General features: G+C 37.9%; 1 protein-coding gene and 1 pseudogene across 10 annotated transcripts; one reads left to right on the top strand and one right to left on the bottom strand.

Moving 5' to 3' along the window:
- Positions 1–203: 203 nt before the first annotated feature.
- Positions 204–15,360, bottom strand: LOC107830614 (mechanosensitive ion channel protein 1, mitochondrial). 10 transcript variants are annotated; one of them, XM_016658237.2, is made up of 9 exons: positions 15,209–15,360; positions 14,725–15,081; positions 12,970–13,714; positions 12,595–12,872; positions 7,916–8,016; positions 6,592–6,699; positions 5,534–5,755; positions 3,103–3,235; positions 204–752 (listed from the first exon to the last, which is right to left on the bottom strand). In XM_016658237.2, the coding sequence occupies exons 3-8, from the start codon at positions 13,557–13,559 to the stop codon at positions 3,134–3,136; spliced, it is 1,401 nt and encodes a 466-aa protein (XP_016513723.1). In that variant the 5' UTR covers positions 13,560–13,714; positions 14,725–15,081; positions 15,209–15,360; the 3' UTR covers positions 204–752; positions 3,103–3,133. The 10 variants fall into 10 exon arrangements, with proteins under 10 accessions (XP_016513723.1, XP_016513718.1, XP_016513722.1 ...); XM_016658232.2 differs by having other exon boundaries at positions 12,970–13,792; XM_016658236.2 differs by having other exon boundaries at positions 14,521–15,081.
- Positions 759–3,093, top strand: LOC142181781 (putative UDP-rhamnose:rhamnosyltransferase 1; annotated as a pseudogene).
- Positions 15,361–19,728: the final 4,368 nt, after the last annotated feature.

A 19,728-nucleotide genomic window follows, 5' to 3' on the forward strand; every position in this document is an offset into this window, starting at 1 on the left:
GAATTTGGGGTTGTGACATACCTTTATACTTAGTTTCACCCACGAGGAAACACAAGATCTAGTGGTTGAAAGGCTGTTCCAGCCACCTACTAAACTGGTGGATCAGAAAAGCTACCAAGTGTTAATAAAAGCATTATGGCGGGAGAAATGGCCAAATGCCATAAAGGCGACGTGCATAAAAAAGAAGAGTAAATCCCATCGACTTTTTAAGCACAAACCAAGATATGAAATAAGTCAATAAAGCATAATCCAATTTCAAAAATTCAAAAGGGTAAATGCACAATATTTGAATTACCTTAAGATCTTATCTACATATTATCACCAACTTCATCCTCGTCATGGATGGATCACCCAAGTTTGGGTCCATAAGCATTGACAATTTTCCTATGAAGACTCGCTTTCGCTACGGCTCAGGGGGAGGCGATAGCTCTGAAAAGTCTTAATTGTTAAATGGCTTCAGTTTACATGCGACAGCCATCCATTTACCACACGAAAGCCCACACTTTTTCTCAGCTTAAAAAGCCGTCATCAAGCTCGTGATTGCGGACAAAGTTCAACAGCGAAATCCTACAACAGAACATAGCCAATAGTAGTATTTACCATATTCAGGTACTGCCATAACAATAGCTCAACAGTAAAATACTAAAATCCTATGATAAAATCAACAATTTCAAGCAAAACTCCCACTGGAACTAGCACCAAATCTCCACCTCCACGACCGAACCACCGAACCCCATCCTTCCTCCAGGTCCCTGCAAAAAGTTAGCAATACCCAATTTAATGAAAACATGTCAGAAAATAAATGAACAAGCATGAAGAATACAGTCCAAACTGCTTAAAAAGCAGTACTTAGACGAGAAATTATAACCTTTACTTACAACATTGACTTTTCAGGGCTATATTTTGTTGCGGCCATCATCAAAGTAAAGGATTTTTTTTTCAAAAAAGATAAAAGTAGCTATGTGCTTTAGCCATATTAATTTGGCGTGGTCTCACATCCCTTTGACAGCAGCTAGCATGTACACTTCTTACAGCTGCATCATGCCTGAACTTTTCCCTATATAAAGGGATGTTTATCCCTTACCACGCAATACAGACAAACATAAAGCAAAAAGTTTGACTCCGCAGAGACTAATAAAGCAGCAAAAGAAAAAGAACATGAGCGGAGATAATATTCACATTGTAATGGTGCCATGTTAGCATTTGGTCACCTGAACCCATTTTTTCAAATCACCGTAATCTTAGCCAAAGGAGGAGTTCAGGTTTCTTTCTTATCCACTCCCAAGAACATTACGAGACTTCCTAAACTTCCTCCTAACTTAGCACCACTAATAACGTAGTGCAGTTTCCACTACCATCACTTCATATTAGGAGTCTTTTGCCAAAAGATGCTGAGTCAACTTTGGACTTCCTTCTGATAGAGTTGAAGCAAGCTTATGATCTCCCTCAAGAACCCGTCATACGCTTCATTGCTGATAAAGATGTGATTGGGTCATTGCTGAATTCATTCCCACTGGGTGGCTGATATTGCTCAGGAACTTGACATGCCCCTCATTAAATTCAGTCTTCTTTGCTGCTTCACAGGTCTTCTCCGGGGCCCCAAACCCCAGAGCTGTCCCAGATAGGGTTCAAGATCAAAGCCAATACATGAACTTTTGACATCACAGCCACCATCAGTGGATTTCCCATTGATAGTTGCATAACGAAAACATGAGGCTCTAGAACTAATATATGCCGTATATGGAGAGAACGGTTCGCCCCGAGCTTTACTGGGACATGATGCCATAGCAGAAGACACATGTAGAGCTGTGGCTATACGTACTTGCGCTGAATTATAAAGTGATTACTTAGAGACATAAAAAGTCAACAGAAAGCCACTGATTCCCCTTGGATTGCTACCGCCCGAAGAATTACCAGCAGATGAAAGAAATCTTGCTTGTCAGCCACATTGGATTAAGCTCTCCAAAATGGCTCGATGAACAGAAGCCAAAATATTCTGTGTTTGTGGGCTTCGGCACTGAATGTAAAGTTACCAAGAATCAACTATATGAAATAGCAAACAGAGTTCAACTCTTTGGACTGCCATTTCTGTGGATGCTACAGAAGCCCAGAACGCTTTGAACGACATTGATGCTTTACCATCAGGCTTTGATAATGAAAGGGAGAGGGTTGGTGCACATTGGCTGGGCACCGCAGACGGAAATTATAGAACATTTATCTATTGGAGGATCCCTCTTACGTGCAGAATTTGGTTCAGCCATTGAAACTTTGAAGCACGGTCATGTTCTTGTGGTGTTGCTCTTTGCTTTGACCAAGGATTGAATGCAAGATTGCTAATAGAAAAAGGAGTAACCATTAAAGAGAAGAGGAACAAAGAAGATGGATCTTTTAATGGAAATGAAATCGCAATGTCATTAAGAAGCAATGGTCTCAGAGGAAGGGGAAGAGCTTAGAGCTTGAGCAAGAAAGGCTGCAGCCAATTTTGGGGACCAGACGCTTTATAACTCTCTACATCAAAAACTTTTGTTGAATATTCGAAAAGTAATGGTGAGATAAAGGTTTAGTCATCAACCAGCAAAGCACAAACGATTTCTATGTGTCAATGCATGTCAATCTCCAATCTTAATCTACAACTGTATTGCCAGCTGCTCAGCAATTCCCAAGTACGTATCACACAGATTATGCATTTCCTTTTCTTAACCTTTTTTTACCATCCTTACCCCCATGCAATCCTTGACAGTGAGGTAGGTAAGAATATTCAGTTTTTTAGGATGCACCAGTTATATTTTAAAACATGTGCCTATATTCTATGCTAAATTGAAGAAATTGTTTCACCCAGTTCAATATCTATCAACTAGCTGAACTGCCTTTCTAAAGTATCAAGGATTTATTTTCACGGAAGTGTAAGAGTTGATAGCTCCTATAATGTTTAAGATGCACTATCAAAATATTACATGATCGCCCCTTTTTGGCCAAACAGCACAAGCTTGCATAAGATATTCACAAGCTACGGCGTCACTCATTCCTCAGAACTGTACACATTCCTCAAAACTGTACATTGTGTTGAGTATATGCAAAAGACATAATCAAGAAATATCTAACCTCAAAGGCAAGACATCTTCTATCTAGCGAATCACTGAGTCCATGGATCAGCCAGTTTGCCCCCATGTTGCTTAATTATTCGGGCTGCTTGCAGAAGAATATCCTGCTGTGTTGAAAACAATTTGTCCTTGCTCTATATTCATAAAAGACAATTATTAGATGAATAAAGTGAAACCCATAAACAAGATCCATGAGCAGCTGACCGAAGGGAAACATTGGAAGCATAAGCTGATCAGTGATATAATTGCACATGAAATCCTCAGATACACAGCGAATAAAACATACAATTCAATGGAAACTGATCAGTGAAATAATTACACATGGAAATCGTCAAGATACACAGAAAACAGAACAACTTAAAGATTCAATGGCAAGTATCATGTCAGCATTTGTTCCAAACATTTTGTTGTGTATCAATTACAGAAATCAAAGGCAGACCTTAGAAAAAGAAATGGCTTTTGTTCCTTTTTTTATGTCATGTGATCAAACATTGAGGTGCCAGATAGGGCTCTGGTTTGGAATAACAAGGAAATACAAAGGCAGTGTAACCTAAATCAGTTCTTCGAGTCTACCATGATCACTTTGTCCTCAGAAATCCTTACTATCTATCAATGATTGTCTCTATTCTACCTATATTTTCAACTTGTTTATCCATTAAATTTCCTTTTATTTTCGTTATTTTTGTTTTTTCTCTTTAGAGGGGATCATGCGGGTCTATCTAGGTTTTGGCAGACACCGCCATAACTGAACTTGCTCCAATCAAAATTTGAAGGAGAACACTTGCTATCAGAAGTTTAAGGATCTATACACTTGAACAGATATTATCAAGCTCTGAGTGTCGTTCAAGTATTACATGAAAAGAACAACAACAACAAACCCAGTTTGATCCCAACAGGTGGGGTCTGGGGAGGGTAGTCTGTACGCCGACCTTACCCCTACCTAATGCAGGTAGAGAGGCTGTTTCCAATAGACCCTCGGCTCAGGAAGGACAAGAAGAAGAAGTGGAAAGCAAGGAAGGAAGAGAAAAGAAAGGGGGGGATAAGGGATAAGTAGTACCAAATAATAGGAGCAGGGAATACAATACCTGAGGCGAACACAACCACCTAACCTAATAGAAATCTAAGAATATGAAGGGACATGCATGCTACTAAGACTATCGGTGAACAACTACAAACTACCTACTAACCTTCTACCTTAATCCTCGACCTCCACACCCTCCTATCAAGGGTCATGTCCTTAGTAAACTGAAGCAGCGCCATGTCGTGTCTAATCACCTCTCCCCAGTACTTCTTAGGCCTACCTCGACCTCTTCTCAAACTCTCCATGGCCAACCTCTCACGCCTCCTGACAGGAGCATCAATGCTTCTTCTCTTAACATGTCCGAACTATCTCAGCCTCGACTCCCGCATCTTGTTCTCCACGGAGGCTACTCCCACTCTATCCCGGATAGTTTCATTCTTAATCCTATCTCTCCTGGTACACCCACACATCCATCTCAACATCCTCATCTCTGCTATTCTCATCTTCTGCAGGTGGGAGTTCTTGACTGGTCAACACTCAACCCCATACAGCATAGCCGGTCGAACCACCACTTGATAAAACTTACCCTTAAGTCTTAGCGGCACATTCCTATCACACAAAACATTGGAAGCGAGCCTCCACTTCATCCATCCCGCTCCGATGCGATGTGCGACATCTTCGTCAATCTCCCCGTTACCCTGGATGATAGACCCGAGATACTTAAAACTCGCTCTCTTGGGGATAACTTGAGCATCAAGCTTAACCTCTACATCTGCATCATAGGTCCCGTCACTGAATTTGCACACCAAGTATTCTGTCTTGGTTCTACTCAGTTTGAAACCTTTAGACTTCAAGGTCTGTTTCCAAACCTCCAACCTCACGTTAACTCCGCTACGCGTCTCTCAATCAACACTATGTCATCGGCAAATAGCATGCACCAAGGCACCTCCCCTTGGATGTGTCGCGACAGTACATCCATCGCCAAGGAAAATAAAAATGGGCTAAGAGCCGATCCCTGGTGCAACCCCATCACCACAAGGAAATGCTCCGAGTCACCCCCCACAGTCCTCACCCGAGTCTTAGCATCATTAAACATATCCTTAATTACCCTAATGTACGCTACCGGAACGCCACTGACCTCCAAACACTTCCACAGGACCTCCCTCGGTACTTTATCGTATGCTTTCTCAAGGTCAATAAACACCATATGCAAATCCTTCTTCCTCATATGCAAATCGTTCAAGTATTACATGACTATTATAAAATAGTTGAAAGAAAGTTATCTCATATTTCAGCATTGAACACTAGATAAATTGATAAATATTGTGCTAGTATTTAAAGTAGACATGAAACTCGAGCAACAAATATCAAATGAATTCCATTAGGAAAGACCGAAACAGAGAAGGCATACCGCATATCTTAAGTTGCACCCAAGAGTCAGCTCTGCATATGTTTTTTCTATTTTAGACAAGTAGCAGTATGGTGCCTCTTTTTCCAAGAAAACACTTGGATTAGATCTGAGCATGTTTTTTACATCATCTGAAATCTGGAGAATCTTATCGAATTCTTCAATTTGGAAAGGAACTGTAGTGACCAAAGCACGCCATTGAGCACGTGATTTATTCACAATCACCTGAAATTTGCACAAAACAGTCTGTCAAATTCTCCTCCTTTTCTGTTGCTTCCGTTTCTTTACTTTTAATTTTTTAGGGCCCAAACGGGAGAGAGAGGGAGGAAACTTCAACAAAGTAAGAACTATCAGAGCCAAAAAAACTGAAGGTGTTAGAGATCCATAAATTAAGAATCTATATGATTATTTTTCACTTTCACACAAGATAGAGAAATGAATTATATTCAGCTCCTTTACAAAAGAATTGTAGAAAGCTCTCTCTTAAGTGATCCATTGAAGTATCCAGCCGCATAAAAGAAGTATGCATATAGACACAGTAACACTAAGACATGTTTTGAGCAGATTCGCCACTAAGCAACACTAGTCACAATACCAAGATTCTGGATATCTGGAAGTATCTGACACACTGGTTCGATAGAAGTTAAGAAGTGGAAGCTGCCTTCAATAATAAGAAGGTATCCTGCTGAGCAAATAACCTATAAGATCTAATTGACACATGATCCAGCACGGCCGGCAAAGTTTCAGATATACTTGGGAATTGAACGTAAGACTAAAAGCAATTTTTGAACCCCCTTTGCCACTACAATAGTATCTTCCTTTATGTCAAGGGGATTCTGCAGTTTATATAAGCAAATAAACTTGTTTTTGCTTGCGCAATATAATTTTCAGATGAAGGGGATTCTTCAATTGAACCCCCTTGGTTTTACATAGATACGCCCTTGTTCACAACCATGCAAGTTAAATTGGGTAGAGATCTAAAGTAAAAGGTCTCTCAAAATTATAGCCTCCCCAAGGAATGAAGCAAAGTAGTAGAGCATCAAATAACTAAGATAACCTACCTGGCTGGAAAATAGTGAATTTGGGACAATAACGGGAAACTTTTCTGCAGTCAACAATGATGTGGTGGTGAGCCCCATTTCAACCACTTGACCTTCCACTGATCCAGCCTGCAAAAGTAGGTAGCTGTTAAAACTTAAACAACCCATGGAATTGATTAAATGTCAGATGTTGTCAGAAAAACAGGAGTTGGGTTCTGACTTCTGGTAGATCTATTCATTGGGAACTCAATTATAATTGTTGTTGCGCAAGTATTCTTTTTATTCTTAGTTAGATATCATTTTATTGTTAAACCAGCTTTCCAGTCATAATTATTTGTTTTTGTAATTAACTTCCAGTCATAATTAAATCTTACTTTTCTTCTCTTATCTTCTAGTTATCATGATTAATCACTTTTTGTGGGTCCATCTGTCCTACTAATTGCTTTTTGACGCACATATACATCAGAACTAGACCGGTAATTATTCATTCAAGTTCAGATAGTGAGCAGGATTGAGTTTGAAACCTGAGACATAAATGTATTACTCCCTTGCCTACCTCAACAATCTTGCCAGCATAAGCTTAAGTCCTCAGCACAGTCTATCCGTGCGAATGTTGCTACACAAGAATACTTATAGTGGAGCTGACCTGACTTGCAATACCGCATATATATTAGAATATATCACTCAACTAAACACTAATTCTGCCAACTAGGGATGGATTCAAGATTTCCGCTTTTCCACTCAACTCCGTTAGGATCACGTTCAACACCGCAAGTCTTCATTTACTTAGCACTTCATATACTACTTATCCTTTATCTCTCCCTTTTTCTTTTCTCTTCCTTCTTTCTTCCTTCCTTCCTTGCTTTCCTCTTCTTCTTCTTGCCCTTCCTGAGCCGAGGGTCTATTGGAAACAGCCTCTCTACCTGCATTAGGTAGGGGTAAGATCTGCATACAAACTACCCTCCCCAGACCCCACTTGTTGGGATCAAACTGGGTTTATTGTTGTTTTTGTTGTTGTTCTTCCTTTCGCTTTAACTACCTCCTCCTTATTACGACATCATGCCAATAGATGCATCTCTAGAACTTGAATAAATTGTTGATATACAGTGTGTGTTAAGTTATGGACCCCAAAAAAAAGTGTGCGTCTAGTTGGCCTTCACATTGTATTTTCATTATCCACCATTATGTCTTACACTAAACAATCAATGATAGCTGTTATATACTGAATAAAGGCTTGCCATGTACTTCTAATCTTTGCATAAATTGTTCCAACTCCTTAGATACTCGCAATAAAACAAAACAAAAAGATAAATGTTGATAACGATTAAGAAAACTTTTGACATACTTTTATCGTGTCGCCAACTGAAAAAGGTTGTGATAGCTGTACGGAGAGTCCACTGAGAACATTACCAAGGATGTCTCTAGCAGCAAAAGCAGTAGCCACCCCTGCATTATTTATAAATGGCAAAAATGAAGAGCGAGTTGGAACATAAACAAGTGATAATAAGTACAATAATTTTATAGTTTTCCAGTTAATCATTGCCCACATAGCATTTTCATACATATATACCACCATAAACTAATATGTTATCTATCAATATCATTGTTGACATGATTGCTACTATAATGTAGAAGTATTTATACCTCATAACATGGAAACTTATTTAGTACCCTAATCACTACAGTATTAATGTTTTCTTTTCGGGGGATAAGTAGAAAATTGGGTAAGATAAACTAAAGTGGGTGGCCTTAACTGGATGGGTCTGGTAATTATCTATGACTCCTTATGGCCCTCCAGGACCCAACATTTTTCCTGGATACAATGATTTGAAAATTTATGCACATTTTCACATGTCCGCCAATAAGCAAACCTGTCCTCTGTTTTAAATCACATTTTTTGGTCCCATTCCTACTCTTGGGAGCTATGTTGCTTGGACTCAGATGCGGGTATCAGATACCGGTGCAAATCCAGAGGTCGGATTCTTTATCACATAAAATTTAGAATTTGGAGGTATGGATCTGAGTGCGGATACAAGTGCCAAGATACAAACAATAAATGTATATTATGACATATAAAGTATATACTTCATTAATTAAAGTTATTGAACTAAGATAAATAAAATTTAATTTTTATAACATCTACTAAAAAATTTTTCATAAGATATCTCGCATAATAGCAAAGCATTCAAGTATTTTATATAATTATATTATACTAGTTTTAGGATACGCGCATTGCGCGTATACTTTTCTCAATGAGTATAAAATTTTAAAAAACACACAAATAATATTAAACTATGTGATTTAATTATAATATAAAATTTTACTAAAATATAAGCTCTTGAAAATGATTAATATCGATCCTATTTAGCCAACTTAAGAAAGTGAAAAACTATGTCACACAAAAGTATTCTAATGCAATATTATAACTTCGATATATGAGTCGTGCATTTTCTTTTGACTTATATTTAAATATCATGCAACAATACTATTGTTTTCATGGTCTTAAAGAACAAATTTTATTTGCTCAAGTACCTAATATGAATTTCATCTTATTCATATTGGAACTCAAATCGAAAAATACAGAAATCATAAGGAGACCCCAAATTGTAGATGTAGTTAGTACACAAAATTTATTGGGTAATATTTGAACCCAACTATTTGTTTCTAGAAAAAATAAAATGATTGTCACAGTGTTATAAATAGCGCTCGCCTCAACGCTAATAGCGTGAGGCGAGGCGATGCGAGCAGCCTGCGCTATTTTGGCTCTGTTGCGTTGCGATTATAAAAGGCGAGCGCCTCTGCCTGTGTAGCGACAGGCGAGCTGTAGCTTCGCTTTTTGAAAAAATAGAAAGAAAAAGGCGCAAAGACCAGCGACTTAAAACATTAGGGCTTGCAGCGAATTCACTTTCTTTCTTCTTCGACCTTTAAACAACAGAGCAGCCATAGTAGACAATTTTGACCTGAAAGCTTCAAGTTTCTGCCATCCTCTTCTTCATCCATGTCGACCCAGTCCAGGTATGCCTCTCTTCTTCTTCCTTCTTCTTTCTTATTTCTCCCTTTTCCTTCTTCTTCTCTTCTTCTTTCTATTTTTTTGCTCTGTTTTTTGTCGAGCAACAGTGCGGAACAGAGAGTCTGTTGCTCTGTTTTTTTTCGTTTTTCTTGTTCTTCTGATCTTCTCTTCTTCTTTCTATCTTTTTTTGCTCTATTTTTTATCGAGCAACAGTGCAGCAAAAAACAGAAGAGAGTCTATTTATGCTCTATTTTTTTTCGTTTTTCTTCTTCTTCTTCTGATCTTCTTTCTATCTTCTCTTCTTTCTTTTTTTGTTGCTCTGTTTTTTATTGAGCAGTAGTACTGCACCCTGTTTTTGCTATTGTTTTTGCTCTGTTTTTTCAATTCTTTCACTGCTGGGAAGAGGCAGAGAACTTCAAAACTTCAAACCTGAAATTTCCTCCTTTTTCAGTTATAGAGTAGAATTAATTGCATATTGTGAATTGATATATTTATTAATATATTATTGTTATTGAGTTTTTAGTTATATATATAATATTTTATTTTTTGTTTTTGTATAAATTGTCGCTTCACATCAAAAAAGCGAGCGCTTCGCTGCGCGCCTCTCGCCTTAGTGAAGCGGGCCCTCATCGCTATTTGTCGTTGCACGCTATCCAAAACACTGGTGCGGGGAAGATGATGGAAGCTATCTATCCAAACATTTATTGGACTCCATGTGCTGCTCATTGTATCAACTTGATGTTTGGTGACATATTCAAGGAAAACCCATATGCTAAAGGTAACTTTAATATAGTTATCTTTAAAGCCTTTAACTTTATTTATACTTATGTCCTATCCTATTAAGTATTAACTATAAAATTGTTATTGTTACTTTTACAGTTTTCACTAAGGCCGTCAAGGTATATGCTTACATCAGTCAGAGGCCGTTGTTGAATTTGATAAGGAAATTCACAAATGAAAGAAATTTGGTGAGACCGACCAAGACTAGATTTGCAACGGCTTTCTTAACTTTGCATAGTTTTTACTTGCAAAAGAAAAATTTGAGAAAGCTAGTTCTTTCGACTGAATGGAAAGATAATAAATATGCAAAGGAAGTTGCGGGTAAAGAAACTGCCAAAGTTCTTATTTCTCCATCATTCTGGAATGATGTCGTTCGGGCTCTTAAAGTTGGTGGTCCTTTGATTAGGGTGCTTCGTATGGTGGATGGGGAGAAAAAACCACCAATGGGCTATCTTTATGAAGCAATGGATAGAGCCAAAGAGAGTATTGCAGCGTCATTTGAGGGAAGATGTTAGGAAATATGAGAAAGTTTTTGAGATTATTGATAGCAGGTGGTCGAATCAACTCCATCGTCCTTTGCATGCAGCAGGCCATCTTCTGAACCCGGGATTATTTTACAAGAACACTAGAGATGAAACTTTGGATTCAGAGGTGTGGATTGGATACCATGAGTGTCTTGAGAAGTTGATCCCCGATTCAGCGACGGTAGATCAAATAGGGGAGGAGTTTGGTAGGTACTCACAAGCAGAGGGCCTATTTGGTTTACCGGCTGCCATTAGAGCCAGATACATAAGGTTGCCAGGTAACTAACTTTAATATAGATATCCTTATAACCTTAATTTAATTTATTTGATTTATACTTATTAACTTTTAAAATATTTTTTTATAGTGGAATGGTTGAAGCAATTTGGACATCAAACTCCAAACTTGCAAAAGTTTGCCATCAAAGTATTAAGCCTAACTTGTAGTGCATCTGGATGTGCGAGAAATTGAAGCGTATTTGAGCATGTAAGAAGTAGATTTATTATATTAATATATTCTATATTGTATTATTATTAGTATCTATTAATTAATCTAAATAACTTATGCGTAGATTCACTCCAAAAAAAGGAATAGGCTTGAGCTATCGCGTCTCAATGATCTAGTGTATATTAAATACAATAGAACATTGAGGCGACGTTATGAAGCTCGTGATACCATTGATCCAATTATGTTGGACAACATTGACGAGGCAAATGAATGGTTAACTGGAGCCCCCCAAAATCATGAAGATGAACTAGTGTATGAAGGAGATGATCTTGATTGGGGTACTGTTTCTATGGCCGTTGGAGTTGAGGAGAATATCTATGGACTTAGAACGAGTTCTTCAAGTTATAAGGGAAAGAGGGTAGCAAGTTCAAGCCAGTCCCTAATTGATGAAGAGTCCGAGGATGAAGAAGATGATAGCTAATATAATGTTAACATTCATGAAGTTGTAGAATTTGAAAATCTTGAAGAAGAATAGATGTTGCTTGTTTTAGAGTTTAGACTATTAGTCTTTAATTTATGAATCTACTATGAGTCTATGACTATCTATTGAGTCTTTAATTTTTGAATGATATATTTATTACTCCTTCCGTTTCATATTAAATGAGGTACTTTCCTTTTAAGTCTGTTCCAAAATAAATGACACATTTCTAAATTTGGAAATAATTCAACTTTAAACTCTTTCATTTTACCCATTTACCCTTAATGAGAAGCTTTTATAGCCACACAAATGTCATGGCCCCACAAACTTTTTACCCCTTAAGCTTTTAAGACCACAATTTTCAAAAGTCTTCTCCTTTTTTCTTAAACTCCGTGCCAAGTCAAACTACCTCATATAATATGAAACGGAGGGAGTAATATATTATTGTTATTGAGTTTTTAGTTAAATGTATATAATATTTTATGTTTTTGTATAAATTGCCGCTTTACATCAAAAAGGCGAGCGCTTCGCTGCGCGCCTCTCGCCTCAGTGAAGCGGGCCCTCGTCGCTATTTGTCGCCTCACGCTATCCAAAACACTGGCTTAAAGATTTTACATTAGTAAGATTCCATGGTTAATTAGTAACTGGAAAAATCCATTTGCAACAAATGATCTATTGCACACACCATTCCTCAAATATAAGATCCAATATTTAGCACACTAAGCTGATCTTTTGTTTTTCTCGCTCACAGAACAAGGCAGGTGGGAATCAAGCGAAGAAAACTCACCTCCAATTCCACCAACAGTCAGAATAGATTGTACGGCTACTCCACAAACTTCAGCTAAAGTCATTAGCCCAAGGATGAAGAGGCCAACGGAAGAGATTCGGTCCAAAGTTAACAACCGATCACGGTCACCTTTTTCAAGGCTCTTGACAACCAAAGCTCTACTTATCACATTTGTTTTCCATCGCTGTAGAAACCAGACAAATGAAAGAATAGCAGCACCTCTCCAAGTCTGAAGAAGGTATTGCGATGCAACAGTGCTTGGTGCCACCATCACCGCGCTGCACACAGATATAAATCAACGATAAAGACAACTGATAGAACATCAAACCGAAAGCTAATATGTGAAAAAGAACAAGTAAGAAACGTATTACTAACATCTGTGAAAATGCCATGAAGGTGATCAAATATCGAACGGGGTCCTCCATAGCACCCCAAATACTTTTCTCATAAGGAACCTGCCCCCATATTGAGCTTCCAGGCAGCAAAGCAGCTGGGCCTTGCATTGAGTACTTGTGAAATCTCCTCAAAAGCCTTGGCATCACGATCCAAGCCATCAAGGTACCAATTAAAGTGCCACCAACTGGAACAATTACATCTCTCAAATAAGGGTGTGCATCAAGCACTTGTTCAACATAAGGAGTCATTTCAGAAGATGCCTCTTTCGCCTTTTCCCCGGTATAAGTCACAGCATCTATGGTTGTTTGCCAAGCTTCCTTAACCTTACCGATCCATTCACTTCCACCAACACCACTTGTATCCATATCAGACCCAGTTGCACCAGCTGAAACCTCTGAACCCTTAAGAATATCTCCTTTACTATTAACAGATGATGAATACCATCGACTATTCCATACGGGGCTAGTCCGAACAATTGAGATACTTCCCCTCAAACTTTTATTATCAAATAGCCCCCTACTATATGGAGTAACCTGACTGGGCCCACAAGCAGAGTGTATACCCCTCATATCGAAACATTTGGGGGCAGCATAACTTTTGGAATAAGTGGGTTCTCTAGCGTAGTGGTTACTATTTACACAAGCGAATGAAGGTCTGACATCAATCTGATTAGCTACTCTTAAAGAGGAACTGAGGTTTCTTGCCAAAGTTGAAAACCTAATTGCTGCCATCAACAAATAGAGTCTGACCAGCAAATTATGTCTCAAATGAAATCTTTTTAACTTCAACCTACAACGTTCATCTTCAATCCACAACAAGTATTAAGACAAAGTAACAAATGGTTTAAAAATAAATAAATTTCAAAATAATTCATATACTGTACATATATGTATGTACTAGCTATGGTTAACACTATAAAGGCTTGAGGCAGAAGTATATCGCATTTCAAATTAGACCAGGCACTCCAGTAAAGACAAAAATAACAACATGATACCTATTAATTTAAGGACCAGGAAAATTACATTGGCCCTGAGTTGATGTGGTAACTTTCAATTCCAGAGGACAGATATCAAGATAAAGCCAGCCTATACTGTCAACAAATTCAAGATTTTAAACATAGTTAAGGCAAGCTTGCCCCATTTGCAAGGTCTATTCCATTTCATCAACCTCATCATACGTTAAGTAATGGATCGGAACAATGGTGGTTATGTTTAAACATTGAAAATTTGCATTCAGATAAGAATGAGAAAGCAACATCATGTATATATTACAGAAGTACTTTTATCATTAGAAAAGCAAAGAGGACATATCCAGTATCACCTATAGCATGAGCCCAAACATCATGTAACTTGTAATTTACCTCAAACGCAGAGGAAGCTAAAGTAAAATACTTAGCAGCCACATCATTTAGAGTTTATTAATACATGTAAAGTGATATAAAAAATCTGATATGGTTTTTTCTTTTTCTCTTTTTTTTATGAGATTGGTGTATGGACCAGCTTGCACCCCCTCAATTATTCCACAGCGTACCTTCTATCTCCCACCAGCACAAGTACCGGGTACCTATGCCGACCAAGGCTTAGGCCGATAAAAAGAAATCGCCTAGTGTTTTTTGCCTCCGTGATGTCCGAGCCAACTTAGGCACGCCTCGACTATTCCACCTGATACCTATTACCTCCCAACAATACTGTATCATTTCATCCATCAAGGCTTAAACAGATGGGAACAAATTACCTAATATGTTTTGCCTTCCCTAGAATTTGAACTCGAGACATATGTTCTCCTTCCTCTTCATTGACCACTAGGCAACACCTTTTTTCTTTACTTTAACCTTCTGTATTTAAGTTTCTCCTTCAAGTTTATAGTGTCTGCAATTCCTTTCCTCTAGAACCGTGTAAAAACGTTTCAGTTTTAGATGGCATAGTCAACTGCCGCACGGTCAGTTGATTTAGGCATATTATCAAATAACCTTGGTGCACCAGCGACCAAAACTGATACGATTTTTCTTCATACGGTTGAGCAAAGCTAATACATATGCAAAATTTGCCAATAAACCAAGCACTAGGAGAAGAAAATTCGAATGGAACTCACCTGAAAGAGCAGTAGAAGCAACAGTTGAGAAGCAACAAAATCAAAATACAATTAGTACAAAAGGGACAAATAATGTGTAAACAGAAAAAATACAGAAAGAAGGAAAGAAGCTCAATTATCAATTTACCCTTAAAGGTGAAAGCTCTAGATCAAATTGGAGAGCGGCAAAACAGATAAAACAGGAAGAAAAAGGTGACTTATGTCCAAGTATAGGTTTGCCACCCAGGGTGAGACCGAAAAGACCCGTTTGAATTGACTTGATTTTCACATAAATAGATTTTAAGTCAAAAATAATAATTAATTGATGCTGCCTAGCTTATTATTTTTGGTTTGTTTAAGCAGTTTTAATTTGTTTTAAGTATTTTTTTAATTTTACGAAACACTAAAAGAAATTTAAAATCTAATTTGACTAGCTTAAAAGTCAATCCAAAATCCTCTGCACGTCAAAGGAAAGCATGGCCTTTACGGTAAAAATCTTTTCTTTTCTTTTTCTTTTCGATAGAAAAATTGGAAAAAAAATGATTCCTTGTGAACAAATACTACTTGGGCATAGACTCATAGTACTGAGCCTAGTGGCATATTTTATCGTTAAAATGATAGAGCAATTTTAAAGATTTAATGATCAAAATGCTTTTCTTTTTTGAAAAAGACAAAACATGCCCCTTTTGAAGATTTTAATAGTAGGATGCCCCCTCCATTCTCTAGGCTTCACCAAAGGTCTTTCTCCATTTTTTCTTTATTTTTCTTTCATATTTTTGTTTGTCTTTTTTTATTTTTTCCGTAATATTTTGTTTGTTTGTTTTGCTAAATTTCTTCCAAAATGGTAATCATACACCCTTAGACTTATATGTACGAAATTATTACGGAAATATGAGTATGAATTAAGTATTGAAACTCATGGTATGGATTGGAAGCCATAAATTCCCAATTTAAATACATAATCCTTGTAGAGATTGAAAGGTAATTAATTGATGGAATTTTTATTAGTTGGGTGTGGATGAATGGTCACGTATGTGATGATTGAAAGTTATAAATTGTTGAGAATGATGGTGGGATAAATTATTGGTAAATGATGGTATAAGTTAGATGAACTCATTTTATGGTTAAGAGATGTAGAAATTTATGCACTTTAGGTGTTTGATAAAATGCCTAAATGGCCTAAACAATGAAAATTATAACTAATGTTGGTCCCATTGGATGTTGATATTGTAGATTGAAGTTCCTTCGTGTGGCGGATCGTAGTAGTATCGTTAAGGGGCGAAATTTAGATTTGAGTCGTCCGGGAGTCATTTCACTAAAGAAGGCTACTTTAGAGTATCGACCTAACTTCGTAAAGGTAAGTATCTTGCCTAATCTTGTGCGGAAAAATTACCCCTTAAGAATTGAGTCGTTTGTGCTATTTGTAAAATGTGAAAGCCGTGTACGCGAGGTGACGAGTACGTACTTGAGCTTATATGTGAAAATTTTATCGGTTTAAAATATAAGGCATCTTTTATACATGTAATTGGAAATTGTTGGCACATTATTGTATCTTTATTCGCCATGTCCACTCTTATATGCTTTGTTTGAAGTTGTAGTTACATGTACATTCTTTCTAGCCAAGTTTGCTCTTATATATTTATTTGAAATTATTACCACTTAAATCAATTCGTGGATACTTTTATTGTTAAGTTGCCTTTTCGTGGAAATACTTTCACTATTGATTTTAATTTGCAAAAAATTAAATGAGAATTTAAGTTATCAAGCGACATTGAATTATTTTACTTGGAGTTATGTTAAAAGGAGATGTGTTTCTTTGTTGAGTTATATTTACGTTCATGTTGTTAATTGAGATGAAGTTGTTTTATCATGTAAAAATTTTCTATTTGCTAAATCTACCCTTACGTGAAACTTTTGTTACATGTTGTCTCTCTTATTATTGAGTTATTATTATTATTTGTTATGTCTTGCATTGTGAGTTCGATTTTCTGTTTCACTATGTTGTAATTCTTGTGTTGATTTAATCGTCATTTGCTCGTGTTATGTTGTTGTTGTCATTACTATTATTTTTGTGCTCAGTACCGTTGAGCCGGGGGTTATCTGTAGTTATGGCGTTGAAATTATTTTTAAGAAATGTAGTGGCATATGGGCGCATGTGGTGCTAATCATTATATTTTGTTGTTATTGTAACGACCCGGCAGGTCGTTTTGAGAGTAATAGCCCCGATCCTCTATTTAGTGCTTTTCCCGTATCTTTTTCTGCTTATGTTACTTGTCGGGAGGTTTTGTTTGTGGTTTCGGAGTGATTTGGGACACTTAGTCCCTAAAATGAAAGCTTAAGTTTTAGGATTTTGACCATAGTTGAAACTATATGAAGACGACTCTAGAATGGAGTTTTGTCGGTCATGTTAACTCTGTTGGGTGATTTTGGACTTAGGAGCGTGTCTGGATTGTGTTTTGGAGGTTTATAGCTGAATTAGGCTTGAAATGGAGAAAGTTGAATTTTTGGGAAGTTTGACCAGAAGTGGACTTTTTGATATCGGGGTCAGATTTCGATTCCGAAAGTTGGAGTAGGTTAGTAATGTCAAATATGACTTGTGTGAAAAATTTAAGGTCAATCGAACGTGATTTGATAGGTTTCGGCATCGGTTGCAGAAGTTTGAATTGGAGGGTGATTCATATTTTTAGAGTTGTTTAATGTGATTTGGAGGCTCGACTAAGTTCGTATGATGTTTTAGAATTTATTGGTACGTTTGGTTGAGGTCCCAGGGGCCTCGGGTTGATTTTGGATGGTTAACGAATATAATTGGGAGTTGGAAGAGTTGCTAAACCATTACAGCTTCTGGTGTAATCGCACATGCTGTGGGGTTGACCACAGGTGCGGACTCGTACGTGCCAGCAGAGGAGCGCAGGTGCGGCTTGGAGAAGCTTGGCCTGTGGCGCAGGTTCGAGGTTAGGACCGCAGAAACGGAGTCATTCTGCGGAAGATGGAATGCAAAAGCGGAAGTCCTTGAAACTTGAGGATTGCGGAAGTGGAAAACCTTGGAATTTTGGACTTAAGTTAAGTCCGCACATGCGATATTTTTTCCGCAAGTGCGGAACCGCAGAAGCGGTGAACCCCCTCGCAGAAGCGAGATCGCTAGGTAGAAAAGGCAAAGTTCGAGGGTTTTTATCCCATTTCCATTTTTGGACTTTGAGAGCTCGAATTTATGCTATAATTTAGGGGAATTTTAGAGGAGGCTATTGGGTAATGATTCTTAACTCTAATGATTCTTAACTCTGTTTATCTTGAAAATGGTAATTACAATAAAATTTGATTTTGTGATTCTAAAAATACGTGATTTATTTATTTATGTTAGTTGTTAGGCAATAGATGCTAAGTGTGAGACTAAAAAAATAAGATAAAAGCTTGACGGCAGTATGTTAAGCAAACTGGGAGGTAGAGAATCGGGGCCTCGAGTCGGCCTATACGGGGTCTCGAGGTCGAGCTAAGTGTTAGGCTGTGGACGGCCGATGAAGGACTAACAATTCTAAGAGCTTTGATCTGAGCTCTTTATGATCAATAATGAGTAATAAATGAAGAACAATTAATGGAACACAATAAATGTAAGCAATAAATGTAAGTAATAGAATCAAGGGAGAATATGTTTAAGTTAGAGAGTAGAGGATGTTCTTGTATTGAGTATTGTGTGTAATATCATACAAAATGACAAGGGTCCCCTTTATATATGAGGGGGAATCCCAACGTAGTACAAACACATTTATTACAAGGATTTGAGGCTGGTATAGCCACTTAATGCCACGGTACGGGCTTAAACTAGCCTAATAGACTTGGTTAGTTTTAATCATGTGCCTTAGGAACTTCCCGTTTGTCCATCACAGCCATTGATTTACACTGCCTCGAGGTCGATCATTGAGAATCCTCGGGGTCAAACCCCGGACTGAGCCTCGAGCCTTTTGGGGGCGGTCTCTATGAAGTGCCATAACGATCATAAAATCAGACTCTCTAATTTTTACCGTATACAGATAGTCCCAGTGTTTCTTAGAATGAAAATGATAAGAAATAGTTTTGAATTCTTGCCTCTTCGATACTACCATCATGACGTCAGTCCATCAGAGCATTAAATGCCATGACTCAAAGGCTGCGCAAGAGTTGCTGTCAACACGATTATCGAGAAGCCCACGAACCGCTATTGGTTCGGCCTTTCCGCTTCCCTAACGCTGCACATATGGCTTCTATAAATACCTCAACCGTTTTGTTATTCACACGTTTACATCATCTTCAATTTTCTAGAATGGTACCTCAGAAAGAGGGCACTGCTTCTTCATCTCGCGCATCAAGGGGTTAACCAAAAGTACCCTAACTGTCTAGCAATGTACTCCTACCCAATTCGATATTGTATCCGATTTTTCTATCGAAAATCCCCCTTTTACAATAGGCCGATGTGAGCACGTGTCTCGATACATCAGCGTGGTGACCAATACGAACATAGTGAATGAAGACTACCGATGGGAGGAGGCAGTGTTAGTAGAGATCCCCAATTCTGAGGAAAGCATAGTAGACCACAAAGCTGGCTTCCTTAGTGTGTATACATACCCATTTGCTCTAGGTCCCGTAGATTCTTCGGATCCTTCTTCCCCGTCAATAGATCCAGTAATTCTCGACTTC

The sequence above is a fragment of the Nicotiana tabacum genome, chromosome 1, assembly GCF_000715075.1.
Source record: "Nicotiana tabacum cultivar K326 chromosome 1, ASM71507v2, whole genome shotgun sequence".
NCBI classification, from domain to species: domain Eukaryota; kingdom Viridiplantae; phylum Streptophyta; class Magnoliopsida; order Solanales; family Solanaceae; genus Nicotiana; species Nicotiana tabacum.